Source organism: Lissotriton vulgaris, chromosome 7 (assembly GCF_964263255.1).
Source record: "Lissotriton vulgaris chromosome 7, aLisVul1.2, whole genome shotgun sequence".
Classification (NCBI taxonomy): Eukaryota; Metazoa; Chordata; class Amphibia; order Caudata; family Salamandridae; genus Lissotriton; species Lissotriton vulgaris.
The window spans coordinates 1,063,854,162-1,063,868,459 of record NC_141695.1 but is presented as its reverse complement, the minus strand read 5'-3'; the positions used below and the strand labels follow the sequence as shown (position 1 = coordinate 1,063,868,459).

The 14,298-nt window shown below is 42.0% G+C and overlaps 1 protein-coding gene across 2 annotated transcripts in view; it reads right to left on the bottom strand.

The window, feature by feature from the left end:
* Positions 1–14,298, bottom strand: part of LOC147702930 (F-box/LRR-repeat protein 3-like) — a 126,991-nt gene that overhangs the window by 96,784 nt on the left and 15,909 nt on the right. The window contains exon 2 of one of the 2 annotated variants that reach the window (XM_086931516.1): positions 410–505. The exons of the other annotated variant lie outside the window; for it this stretch is intronic. Within the exon in view, the coding sequence (XP_086787642.1) occupies positions 410–471 (62 nt within the window). The 5' untranslated portion in view covers positions 472–505. The remainder of the gene's footprint in view (positions 1–409; positions 506–14,298) is intronic. 2 annotated transcript variants of the gene reach the window in all.

Genomic DNA, 14,298 nt, shown 5'->3' with positions numbered 1-14,298 from the left:
ACGTCCCCCATGGTATGGGACAAAAACAAATTGTATACTTTAAAAGAAATGTAATTTATGCACATCTTGATATATTTCCATAATTTACTCTAAAACAATTGACTACATCAGTTCTCTATATTGTTCTCTCTATGACCAAAATGTAAGTTATGTTAAGCATGGGACCACTTCAGAAGACAATGCACAAAGTTATTTCTTTTCACCTCCTTAAAGAAAATTAAACACATAGAGGGCAAGCAATGTACGAACTAAAATACAATATGAAAATATTTAAATGTAAACACATGTTAAAAGAAAATATGCAAAAGATATAACAAATTATTTATTTTTTTAAATAATAATATTTCATACATAATTAGTGTTCAACTGGGTTGGTCATGGCAGATTTCTAGTTGTCTCAGTTTCTTACCTAAAGAATGCTTCCAGGTTAAAGTTCGTATTAGATGAATAGATTGGGGTCGCCGTTGCCATGGAGCATTCACCAGCATCCGTCCACTTTCACTTCCTATCTCAGTAAAATACCGAGAAAACAAGCCAATCAGAATATATAGTGTTTAAGCTAATTCGGATTTTGTTAAAATGTAAGATATTAGCCATAATCAGTAGACGGGTTTTAATCTTGAAGAATTTACCAGCTACCTCATATGACTGAGCCAAGATGAGAAACAAAATCTTGCTATTGCTTCTATGAGTTACCATATAGAAAGTCAAGTATCCACAATATTTATTTATTTATAAAGTGAAAGAACTGAGGGGCATATTGTCAAGGCAGGCAAAATGGAATTATCGCTGCTTTTGTGGCCGTTTCCGCAAAGCGGCGATAATTTCATAACCTATTAGCAAGCTGTTGCGACAGCTTTTAGGTGATAGCGAGCGGTTTGGGGCCCGCTTTGCATGTCAGCGATATTTATCACTAATGACATGCAAAGTGGGCGTACCCAAACAGTTTGCGACTGAAAGCAGTCGATAACGTCGCTATCGCCTATTAGCATTGCAGGCGTAGCAATAAAAAAATTCACGCTAAGTGCGAGTATCGCTGAAAACTAACGCCTGCTCAGACCAGTTCTTCGCCTGTATATCCAATGGAAGGTGGATATTCAGGCTAAGACCCTTTTAGCTATAATGCCTCATTATCGCTGGATTCCCAGCGATATTCACGCATTTTGCCGCTATGGCCGGATATTTTATCGCTTTGGAGATAAGCGTTGGAAATAGCACGTTATCTCTACGATAAAATCCGGCGATGTTTGGCGATAAAAAAAAAATTGCTATGCTTCTTTAGCGATAAATATCACTAGTTGTTGATAATAGGGCCCTATCTTTGCAAACCAGTTTCGCTTTGAATTACTCCTCACTTCAAAAGTTGGCAACATATATTAATTAAAGAACTAAAGGCATAGCATGTGTGAATCAGATTTCCATTATACATAACTCCACCTCATTTGTTCATGAAATAGCGAATACAAAATTGAATGCAGCTCCACGTCAAAAACTCCCTACCACGGTTGATTTCAATTTGTAGTTTCATGGCTCATGATTGACATCAAATTGAAAATATCTTTTTCATACTTTGATTCCTGTCATGAAGGTGTGTTCAAGGTTATGGCACCTTCTTTAATTTTAGAACGTCACTCATCCACATGGAAGCTACGCAAAAATCAGATCTGGACTCTGTAGATTTGGTCAATTCAAGACTGACACTCATCGTACCTAATGTGCCTGAATTATGTGAAAGAATAATTGTGTCTCGGTTACAGTGGCAGACTGAAACTCACTGTCATTTTGAATTTTTCCAATTTAGCGTCCACCAGTAATTCAGTATGAAGTGGGTACTTTCCTGCTTACAAAAGGTTACAATCACAATTGAGGACAAGGGGAATTCAGTGACTGTTATTCTGTTGGAACTGAACTCAGTCACTAATTGTATAAATGATAGACCCCTTCTACTTCATCTCGGTGAGGTGATTGATCTTAGGGCACGATGTAGGTAAGTTCATTTTACCACTTCTTAAATACCGAATCATACCGATTCGGTATTTAGGAAGTGGTAAAATGGAGGGGGGGGGGGGGATGTAGGTATTTCAGAATCGGTAAATACCGAATTGTTAAGATTTGGTATTTACCGATTCTGTAAATACCAAATCGGTAAAGCCCATTGATTCCTATGGGCATTGAAGCCCATAGGAATCAATGGTCATTACCGAATCGGTATTTACCGATTCGGTAAATACCGATTTTTGCAAGGGTGCAGGGGTGTCACTTTGACAACCTCTAGCACCCTGAATTCAGGCACGTGTGCCATGTGGCGCACAGACATGCCCTAAGGGCATGTCTGTCTGTCACATGGCACTGGTGTGCATGCACACATGTGCATGCACACCTGTATTCGGTATTTTACCATCCAATAGGATTGGGTGGTAAAATACCGAATCTGACTGGCCTGTGGGACTCAGAAGAGTCCCACCTACATGTGGAAGTTACCGAATCGGTAAAAATACCGATTCGGTATTTTACCGATTCGGTAAATTTACCGAATCGGTAAAATAGGCCCCCTACATCAGGAATGACCATTTACCGGTCGGTAACGGCCGAAATCGGCCGTTACCGGTCGGTAAATGGACACCTACATCGGGCCCCTAGACACTATGCATGTTCTAGGATTGCATCTTTTCTATTTGACACATATCATTAGTTAAGGCTGAGTGTGAGAAATTGGGTTAAAAGTTGAGAGGGGTGGATGCCCACTTAAATAATAAACAGATTTATTATCAGGGGGAACCATAAATGTGATTAAGTGCTTGCTAATAGCTTGTCACAAAAGCAGTCAAGCTTAACTTAATGGCAATGTGCACATAGTTTATGCAGTCTTCAAACAGTAATAAAGTGAAAACATAACAAAAGAAAAATCCCAAACCAATTTAAAAATTGAGTAAAATTTAAAGATTACAAATATCTGAATTATACATTTAAAACTTTTAGGTGAAAATAGATCTAAAAACACTAAAGGCCACACTCGGGTAGCTGTTCAAGTTGGAAACAGTCAAATCAAAGGTTCTGGCCGACCATGGTGGAGGTTGTGTCAGATACAGGGACCAAGTTTGTCCGGGTGAACAGTTTACTTTCTCAAAGTTTACGTCCATGCGAGGAGCCTCAGCTGGAGCTTTGCCTTGGCAAGGGCTTAATGAAGGTCGTTGCTGGCATGAGATGCAGGTCATCCCTGGAGCTTTGCATTGACAGGATGTATGCATGGTCATTGTTTGTTGTGAAGAGCAGGTAAACATGGAACTTTGCGAAGGCAGGTGATGTGGGGATCATTGCTTATGCGAGGAGTCTGCAAGCAGTTGCGAAAAGCCCACATTTCTAGATTTTCACCTGGAGTAAAGGACGAGTACACTCTGATGTCAGCAAAGGATCCAGGACCTCTTGAGGATCAGGACTCACTCCAGCAAATGCCAGCAGCAGGGCTCAGACAGGTCCAAGTAGTTCTGGTCAACTAGACAGGTGAAAGATGGCCTCTGGCAGCTTGTTGTGTCCCTGCAGATCAAACAGGAGGTTAGCCAACAGACCCCTGGAATCACTTTTGGGAATCCTGGGATCAAGGAAAGCAGGTCCAGCATTCCTTCTTCAGACAGCAGGGCAGACCTTCTTATGAATCTTCCATAGGTCCAGACGTGTTCTGATGAGACATGTAAAGTACCAAATGTATACCTGGTGCCAACCTTTGTGTTGGGCAATCCTTGGCCTACTCTCAAACTGATTCTGGTCAGTTCCTCCTCCTCCCCTGGGTTTGGCTCCAAACTGTCTAGGGTGACAAAGATAAGTGCAGGCTTTGTGTCAGGTTCCTTTGTGTGTCCTGTAGGCAGGTTTCTTTAAAGTGTAATCAGAGCTCCTCCCCAGCCATCCTGACAAGTAGACCCACTCCATTTATACCCAGGCCCCATTTGTCCTCATGTCTAAAAGAACTACACAACACAACTTAGGAGAGCTATTCACAGTCATGTGACCATGTACACTGGCAGAAAGGCACATTTTTATTTAGGCAGAAAACTACCAAGGTTTTATAAATGGCATTTTCAGAATAGTGACTTCAAATCTAACCTTACATATAAATAGGATTTAAAATTACAATTGAAATCTGCTCCCAAACTAACACTATCACTCATTAAGCTTAATAAGTGATTGCCTTGCCACTGCGAAAACCGACTTTGGGAGTTTTTCACTGTCAGGGCATGTAAATCTTAAGAACACATGTCCTCCTTTTTAAATACCATGCACACTGCCCGGAAGTGCCTTTAATGTCAGTCTCAGTGTTGACTCATAACTTAAGTATAAAAAAAGAAGAATTATTTTATTGCATAAGATTTTTTTGCAAGTTTGAAATGGCAATTTAGAACTACACTCCAGACTGCAGAGGCAGGCTGAAGGCATGCTTTACAGTTCTACTTCAGTCAGTGGAACAGTGAGGGCTGCAACCCTCTGGTAGCATTTAATTTATGGATTTAACAATGGGGGACCATCTTCTATGATTCTTTGTCATTGGCACATGGTATTTCCCAGGCTCTGCATTGTCTCAATGGAAATATGATAGAAGTTCATATGATGATATTTGACTTCGGCTTTGCACATTCAAGGAGATGCATCTGGGACCATTAGGAACATGTTGATGAGCATCGCAATCAGTATAGCCTACCACACTTCTACTGCTTATGAGAAGGGTTTTAGTCAAATGGCATTGTTTATATGTATAAAATTGAAATACTGTACTTTGTTACCCCTGATAGCGCTGTACTAAACATGTGTTCCCCTTACTCTTGTCCTTACTGAGCTTAAGCCTCCAGTGTTAACAAATTCAACATTATTTCAGTTATAATTAAGTCTCAAGCTGTGAGTTTCATCTTTCCAAAGCCTCCAGATTGTTCTTTGTCCTAAGTAGTTATACCCTTATTTTTATTTCCAGCCTCGGTTTAAACTGTACATTCTGTAAGATACCCCTCCAAAGCTGCAATTTGTTTTACTCGTGGCCACCTCTGGTGACCCAGGATTACCCTATAATGATCTCACCATTAGAAAAGTCTTGAGGTGGTTGACCCCTCAGCTCCATACACTAGGTCCTGGCTGGTGATAGCATGTCTTCAGTTTTGGGGTTCAGTAGCTTGACTAAGAGGTGATGCATACTATACCTGATGCAAATTAGATCCAGTGACCTCTAGCAATAACGATAATATTCATGATTATTAAGTGTGATTGTTCTCATAATGCTCAAAACCAGAATGGGTACAATTGAAAAAGGAATGGCTATCTTCTCAAGCACATTCGTCAATATCCAGGACTTAATCTGCAAAAGAATGAGTGCCGCTGCCCAAAGCTCTGCTCTTAACCCCGCTGCCCATGCAATTAAATGTGGGCATGCCAATAGCAAAGCTGCATAGTTTTAAATCCCCCTATGACCCTTTATTCCACTATCAAACCATTTATCTCAGTCTTTCAGGTTCCTGATTTTTCCTCTTGTGATTGTTTTTCCATCTTTGTCTACTACCATCTTTCCGATTTGTTTTTCTTTCCCTCACTTGCTCTGATATATCTAATGAAATAAATAAGTGCCGATCCCCAAAAATGAGTGCCTGTGACCCCAACCAGCAACCACTGGCTCAAATTAAGCACTGGCAATAGATTACCAATGGCTGAGTGTGAACATCTTTATGGGAAAGTGCTCGGTGGAAGATGAACCACTTATGCTTTCCACTGAAATGAACATGTCAGCAAGTCTGTAGCAACGTACTACTGTTTGTTGAAAAATGGGAGCAAATAATATTTGCACTGATTTAGAATGAGTGTTAATTTAGAACAAAGGGTTAAAAGCCTAATTGCTCACATTAAGCATTATCTCTTACCATTAGTTTTAAACTAACTGTAAGAAAGAAAGTAAATTGTAAATAAAATAATCTGCACATAAAATTTGGAAGAAACAGCTAGTCAGCAAGTCTGTAGCAACTTCCTACTGCTTTTTGAAAAATGGGAGAAAATTATATTTGCACTGATTTAGAATGAGTGTTAATTTAGAACAAAGTGGTAAAAGAAAAATTGCTCACATTTAGCACTCTCTCCTACCATCAGTTTTAAACTAACAGTAAGAAAGAAAGTAAATTGTAAATAAAATAATCTGCATATAAAATTTGGAAAAACCAGCTATGCATTATTTTGTTTCATTTGTATTCTTTATTGCACAAAACTCAGTGGGAACATAGCACAAACAGTAAATGAGTGATCCTATTTTGTGTTCTTGCCAGCATTAATTATGTTCTTGCACATTCCCTGAGGAAGGGACCAGACCTGGAAGAGGTCCCAGCAAAGAAGTAGAGTCAAGTCCTACCGTAGGACAGACCTGCGACAGGCCCGTAACAAAGAAAAGATAAAAGCCTAAAAACTGGACGCAACCGGCGAGATCTCAATGTGGAGAGAACATGAGACAATAGGCATGATGCCACATCACTGCGAGGAACCTGGTCGGAAGGAGAGAAGAGCATGGCATGATGCCACATTACAAAGATCTTTAAAGAGGAGAAGAGAAAGGCACGTTGCAACAGGGAGAACAAACACCACAGGTGCGCAAGAGAAAAGGGAGAAGAGTGCTAGGACTGAGGGCTCGTGCCAGCACCGGGGAAGGTATCCATCATCACAAGCCAACCACCGGGGTGCAGAGTAGTCACTAGAGACAGCTTTACGGGAGGACCAACTGTAAGCTGCCAGCATGCGCGACCTGCGTCCAGGCCCCACGCTTCACAATGCGACCATCCAGTCACCTGTCAACGGCTGCTTGACAAAGATGGCATCCGGTTAGCAACTGCACCTGTCGAAGAAAAAAACTACAAGTGGCTATGAAGTTCCTCCAGTAAACCTCACTCCAGGCAAGATGACACCACCTGTAGCCCAAGTCTAAGAAGGTAATTGTCATCTTTACGAAGGTGCATCACCAGATACACCTAAGGAGCATCAAACCACCAGAGTGGATCCAAACACCTGAAACATCCAGAGACCAACAAGGCGTTTATGATGCAGTGGTAGACTGGCCGCCTAGAGGCCTTCTGTGAGCCCCTGTGAACCTGAGGCTTGCGGAAGAGAGCATACACTGGGCTATCTACTCTTGGGGTTGAATAAGACTTGGCCATGGCCCTCTTGGAAGTTCCACAGCGACCCCTCAGATAGCCTAGGAGAAGACCTGCACAGCCCACACAGCCATGTGCCTCTCCAGGGGCAAGGGCCTCAAGGGAGTTCAGATGAGAGGGAAATCCCTACAAGAGAGATGCATCTGCAGCAGCTCCACAACAGGTACCAGGAACCACTGAGGTCACGGTTGGTGACTGGTCACACAAAGACTACTGGTCACCCAGAGACTATCTTGTGAAGGCACTTGAACATGAGTCCTCACGGCCAAAGCACAAAGACCCTAAGATTCAAAGACCAATTCGCTCTTACAACCATAAAGGACACCCTTTATGGTTGTAAGAGCGAATTGGTTGGGGTACTGTGGGCAGTTCCTCAGCACTCCTTCCACTGCCTACAGGAGGCCCCACACAGTCCAGTCAGTCCAGTAGCAGCCTAGCAGAAAGGACCTCAAGGAGTCTCCTGTGAGAGGGGAGTAGAGAGCAAAGTATGAAGCTGCTCTGCCAGTGGGCCTTCATGGAAGTCCCTAATACACCAAGGTCATCCTCAGTTTTTGCAGGTTTACCATTCACCGGAGCCTCAGCGCCTTCAAGAAGATATCCAAAGCGGACTCCACCACCACTCCAGATGCACCCACATTGGACTGTGTAAATAGTCTCCAACACTGTGAGACCAAATCAGTCCATACGACCTCGCCGAGGTGGACCTAAACCTAATTCCCATGCAGTCCAGAGATCCAGCACTGTCCGGCAGATTGCTTGAAAAGACTCAGTGTTGCTGTGTTTCCTTGTTTGTTCTTTCCCATAGGTTGGACTTTGTTTTTTTCTTTTCCGAAAAGGTTTGGGAGGGATGTAGTGTCCTGCTGGACATGTTCTAGTGTTCAGTGTTGTGATGTACCCACACTAAACACACACCCATAACAGGCGTCACCAGTCAGGTGACCCTGCTAATAAAAAGGTCACCTGACTGCCGTGCCGTGGGCCAGTTCCAGTACCATAATCACTGTGTGTGAATGCCTTATATCCCTCAGTTTATGGGCCTAGCGCCCACTACTTTACAGTTGGGACTCTACAAAACACAGGACTCATTACAAAAAAGGCATAAATGTCACATGCAAAAGTACTCATTGGTCAGCAATTTAGCAATGCTTGAGTGCAAAGCAGGCTGAGCTTTGTTGTGGCTTCGGCCTCTCCTGCCTCTCTCTTGACCACTTCCATATCAATCTCCCTACTGCCACTGAGGAGAGGCTAGTCAGTGACAGAGCTTTTTGACTTTCATTATTAAAATGCAAATCTCGTTAAGTGCTTTCTGGCCTCTCCTCTGCTGCATCCTGTGGGTGTGAGAGCAGGGAGATGGAGGCGAGGCAAAGGAAGGACCTCATCAACTCTGCCTGTTAAGCAGTCATGGTAGGGCTGATCTATGTAGTGACACACTGAGCAGGCACGGTCCAGCAAATATTAATGTTCAGGGTGTAGGCCCTGGCAGCTGGGAGACTGCCTTTGGGCTGCCCACACCGACTCTGATCTGTATTTGAGGTAAGCGTCTTGCGCTGCTGAGCTGCTGCCATGATGTACTGGTTCCACAAGTGTGAAGAAATTCGAACCTGCTACCGCCCCTCACTGTGCTGACTGTTCGTGATAAGGAAAGAGGGCTGTGCTACTGGTCATGTTCTTGCGCTCCTGAAGTTAAAATTTCAAAATTGAAGGAACTGGCCTTGTCACCACTGAAGGATTTTTGCATTTGAAAACTAAGCTGCATGAAGCGGCAAGAAGGGGATGCCGATGTGTGGGAAGCAAAAGGAAACCAGCCCTTGTTTTCACCTGTAACACAAAACATAATGTGACTAGGTATTGAGTGGTCTATCTGAATTTTTAGCACAACAGAATAATCTGATTTCCCCCAATTAGATATTTGAATGCCTGATGTTAGAGAACACCTTTTGGTTTTCTTAACATTATACGTATAATATACTTACCACTTGAGGCTTTTAGCTGGCCCTCTTCATCGATTGGTCTGTTATTGTGTCCTTTATGTTTTTTTGACAAACAAAAGAGGTTGGGGGGTGCACAACTGTGGAGGTTGGTACGTTAAAGGAAAATGTCCAAAAGTTCTGGGTGCTCTCAAAGGGTGGTGTTATCCGTCTGAACACCTATAAATATCAGTGAAGTTTATGTTTTTTTTACCACTCTACAGTATGAAGCATGAGAAAATGGATCAGCCCATGTCTTTCATTGGCTTTCTTCACTTTGAGCTTTGGTATTCTGTCCTTTCTCAAAGAGCACACCCACTCGCAAATTAGTTCCTTTTAGTGCTAGGGACTAGTGTGGTAATGCATGTTTTTTTACACCAAAACTATTATTAATACTTTTACCCATTTTTTAGATTGACGAAGGAATGACAGTTTCCTCAGCAATACAAAATAGCAAAAAACATGACTAAACAAATGAAGCATTTACAAATCCAAAGCTGGCTTTGTCAGTGCTTGTTCTAACTAGTGAAAAATGTATTTTGACTTCAATTTGTTTGAAGAAATAGAGCACAACTGGATTAGAGCAAAAAGTTATGTTTGGAACTCAATGTGTCTTGCACGTTTTTGAAGATATTTGCACATGAGGAATGATTCATGTACAAACATCACATACATTTGCACTGAGTGTGAACTGTTCTGCCTGTGTACTCTTCACAATACTATATCTTATTTACTGTCCATGTGAGTACTGCATAAATTGTTTGAGCCTTACTCTTGGACAAGACCTCAACAAGATTACCGCCTGCATGACCGAAGTCAGTAACTGGATGAAAGCCAATTATATCAAGATCAACACCGACAAGATAGAAGTACTGATCTTCAGCAAGAACACCTCACTGTGCGACTCCAACTGATAGCCAGCCAAGCCCAGACCTATCACCAATGGCAGGAAACTCTGAATAATCATCAACAGCAAACTGGACATGACTGCACAAGTCAATCCCGTCCCTGCATCCTCTTCAACACTCCGAAGAAGCTGAGGAAAATCTGCACATAGCTCCAAAGCAGCACTAGAAAAAGTACTGGAACACCATCTACGCTGGGATCACCAAGTAACTCATTATAAGCCTACAAACCATCCAGAACTTGGCTCGCAGACTTATTCTCAACCTCCCACACAGAAGTCACATCACACCACTCCTCAGAGAGCTCCACCTGCTCTTGATAGATAAACACACTCAATTCTAACCCCTCACACACATATTCAAGGCACTAAGGAAATTGGGACCCACCTATCTTAACAGTTGCTTCTCCTTCCACCTACGTTCTACAGTACTCCTACTCGCCAACATCCCATACATACATGGAACCAGATCATGAGGATGATGGTCTCACTGAAGACCTGTCTGCCGAAGGTTGGTCAGTGGATAGACCTCAATTGCCTGAACATGAATGCAGGGAAAACAAAGGTCCTCATCTTAGGCAAGCAACCCTCGATTTGGTCCCCTGCTTGGTGGCTAGATTTCCCTGGATCTCTACATTAACCAAAGTCCAGGGTTAAAAACCTAGGCATTTGTTTTTATGAAAAATATACATTTGACAGTCAGATCACAGCCTTGGCAGGCAAAAGTTTTCGGACTCAAAAATCTCATTAAAACATCATTTGCCTCTTACCTGAATCTTCCAGGAAAACAGTAGTTCAGATTAAGCATGAGCGGGAAATCCGTTACGCTCGGGATTTTGCGGATTTTTGGGAAATCCGCAATCCGCGAATTTGGCGGATTTCCCGCAAAATCCGCAAAAAAAAATCCGCGAGCGTAACGGGTTCAAAAGTTGAACCCCCACTCATGCAACTATTTTACAATGGCGCCAGCAAGCTGCCAGCGCCATTGTAAAATAGTTACAAAGTTAGCTTGCACAGGAACCACTAGATAAAACGAAGCAGGTGCTTCCTGTGCAAGCTAACTTTGTAACTATTTTACAACGGCACTGGCAGCTTGCTGTCGCCATTGTAAAATAGTTACAGCCTTACACAGGTCACTCAAGGGACCCCTGCGCCCTTCAGGGCGATTGCATAGTAACACACACATGGTCACTCGAACTAGTTGATGCTCAAATTCAGTGACTCATTCATTAGCCCAAAAACAATCATGAGCGTCTTCGAGGCTGGACAGGTGTGCCTCTTCCCAAATCTACCGTGGAAAATCAGCTGTGATGCTGGGTAGAGGGCGGCCTTTGCATGGTCGCTTGAACTAGTTGATGCTCAAAATCTGTGACTCATTCATTAGCCCAAAAACAATCATGAGCGTCTTCGAGGCTGGGCAGGTGTGCCTCTTCCCAAATCTACTGTGGAAAATCAGCTATGATGCTGGGTAGATGGCGGCCTTTGCATGGTCGCTTGAACTAGTTGATGCTCAAAATCTGTGACTCATTCATTAGCCCAAAAACAATCATGAGCGTCTTCGAGGCTGGGCAGGTGTGCCTCTTCCCAAATCTACTGTGGAAAATCAGCTGTGATGCTGGGTAGAGGCCTTTGCATCCTTGACTTTCATGAGCACAATCCCCGTGCTGTTCCTGTGACCAGGAGCTTCTTTCTCTTATAATTGTGTTTGCACGGGTTGCTGCAAGTTCGCACGCGTTTTGTACAATTTCGCAATTTGCGAAATTGTACAAAACCCTTGCGAACTTGCAGAAACCCGTGCGAACATAAAAAAAAAATCCGCGCGGATTCGCGGATTTTGAGGATTTTGGCAATCCGCAAATTCGCAAATCCGCAAATTCGCGGATTGCCAATCCGCAAAATCCGCTCATGCCTAGTTCAGATACTGGTTATCTCCATTCTGGACTACTACAATGTCTTATAGCTAGGAGTATCTCAATCTCGCTTAATGAGACTTCAGCAGGTGCAGAACTCTGTAGCTCATCTGTTGTTGAACCTTCCGAGGCAAGCCCCTAAGGGTTCTGCACTCTCTAAACTGCACTGGCTTCCTTTAAAGAATGAACTTTGTTTGAAGGCCCTGTGCTACTGCAACACACAGCACAGTAAACATGCTCTGAAAGAGAGAGCATGCTCACAAACATGAAGAATAAAAGATGAGACTTCAGAGTGCGCCGAACGCTGCAACTCATCTGTTGTTGAACCTTCCGAGGCAATCCCCCATGGGTTCTGCACTCTCTAAATTGCACTTGCTCCCTTTGAAGGAGTGACTTTCTTTGAAAGCCCTTTGCTACTGCTACACACAGCACAGTAAACATGCTCTAAAAGAGAAAGCAAGTTTGCAAACATGAAGAATAAAAGTAGAACCTCTAGTGGAAATTAAAAACATCAAAAAATGTTAGGGATTAGTTGCAAAAAGATAATACAAACGGTTCAATTCAAATCAGTTTAAAAAAGCTGCAGTAGTGGAAACGTGCAGACAAAATGTAACATTCTGTAATTATCTAAGGAATACAGAAAATAATCATGTTCTTTCTGCTAGACACTGTAAACATATAACAAAAGAAAAGGAAAGTTTCATTTTCGTTGCTTTAAACAGCTGCTCTGTGACCTGACCTAGCTTTCACCAAAGCTGCTGGCTCTGGCAGCAGGCATCGTGATGTCAGAACTCGACTGCAATAACTTATTACAGTTGAGTGCTGACATTTTTTCTTTATAATCAGCAACTGGGTGTATCACAAATCGCCGATTATAAAGAATTTACAGACAGACGATCATACAGAATGCAGAATCCGAGTAAAATGTGATTTATTTGGTTAATACCTAGTCAAAACAGGAGGATTAAACAGAGCCAATACTACTGTAAGCTTCTTTAGGACTATAGATTTGCTTTAATGGCGACCTATAACTGAGAGGTGGTGGAATAGCTCAGCAGCTTTTCTAATGTAAGTTTGCCATATTACAGGATTTTATCTGAATCTGTAATGTGTTAGCATAATAACTAATGATGTGATTGTGTTGCTTGAATGGCAAGGTATTCATATTCCACACAGGGATATTAATGTTGATCTTCTCAAATGGTAAAGTGACCACAGGTCACCACAAGGGTGCATCCACAGACAAGAGAAGCAACCAATCTACATACTGTGAACAGCAGGAAAGGGGCTATGAATAGAAATAATGGAACATTAACGTAATTGGGTTAAACTATAATTACATTCACAGAGAATGCAAATAAACTTGAAATGAAGACAGGCAGAAAATAGTTGCCCTACAAACGGAATGTTGTAAGAGAGAACAGTATCAGAGAAAAAAATCAATCCGCGATGTGGAACGAGAGACAAGTGAATGTTATGGATATTGCACATCTAAAAACATTAGTTAATGGAATAGACATATGCTGGTTGATTAATTTCATCTGCTTAGGGGCCTGATTACAACAGCCTCGAATGCAGGGTTGTTAATGCCACGTAAACTGTACGCATGCATGTAAGTATCTATCCACTTATAGCTATTGTTACAATTACATAATAATGATAATATTAATAATAACGATTGTAATATATACATAAGCATATATATTTGCATGCTTAAGCAATTATGCTGTAATTATATATTTATCATTGTTAGAATTCTTGCTCTTTTTGGTATTTTTTCTTGCAACAGCATTTTAGGATAAATTATATTATTTATGCAGCATTGTGTTGATAGCTTACATTACAACGGAATAAGAAACAGCCTCACTGCAAAATCATATGCATCTATAAAACACAGAAAGGAGGCTGGGCTTATGCGAAGGGCAGTGATTGTCAGATAGAAAGATTAATGAAAAGTGTGGGTGGTGAGAGGTTTAACGAGGGCTTACAGCATACTCACCCTACATTAGTTCAAATGATCTCAAATGGATGGCATATCAATAAGAGGTAACAGAGATCAGTGGCATAAGATGATAGGGCATCGAAGTAGATGTTGCAGTACCAGGGAATACCAATAGGTGTACCTTTGTTTTGCAGGTTTAAAGTGCCAACAGTTGTCTAATACCACCAACTTTTAAAGTGAGATGCAAAGATGTCGGCCTTGTATACTTACATAAGTGAGACTGACTTTTGGCAACGTACATAGAAAAGAAAAAAAATGGGGTGGTGCTCTGTGTGGAAAATTATCAATACTGGATGGTGTGGTGCCCTGCTGGACATGTTCTAGTGTTCAGCATTGTGCTGTACTCACACTA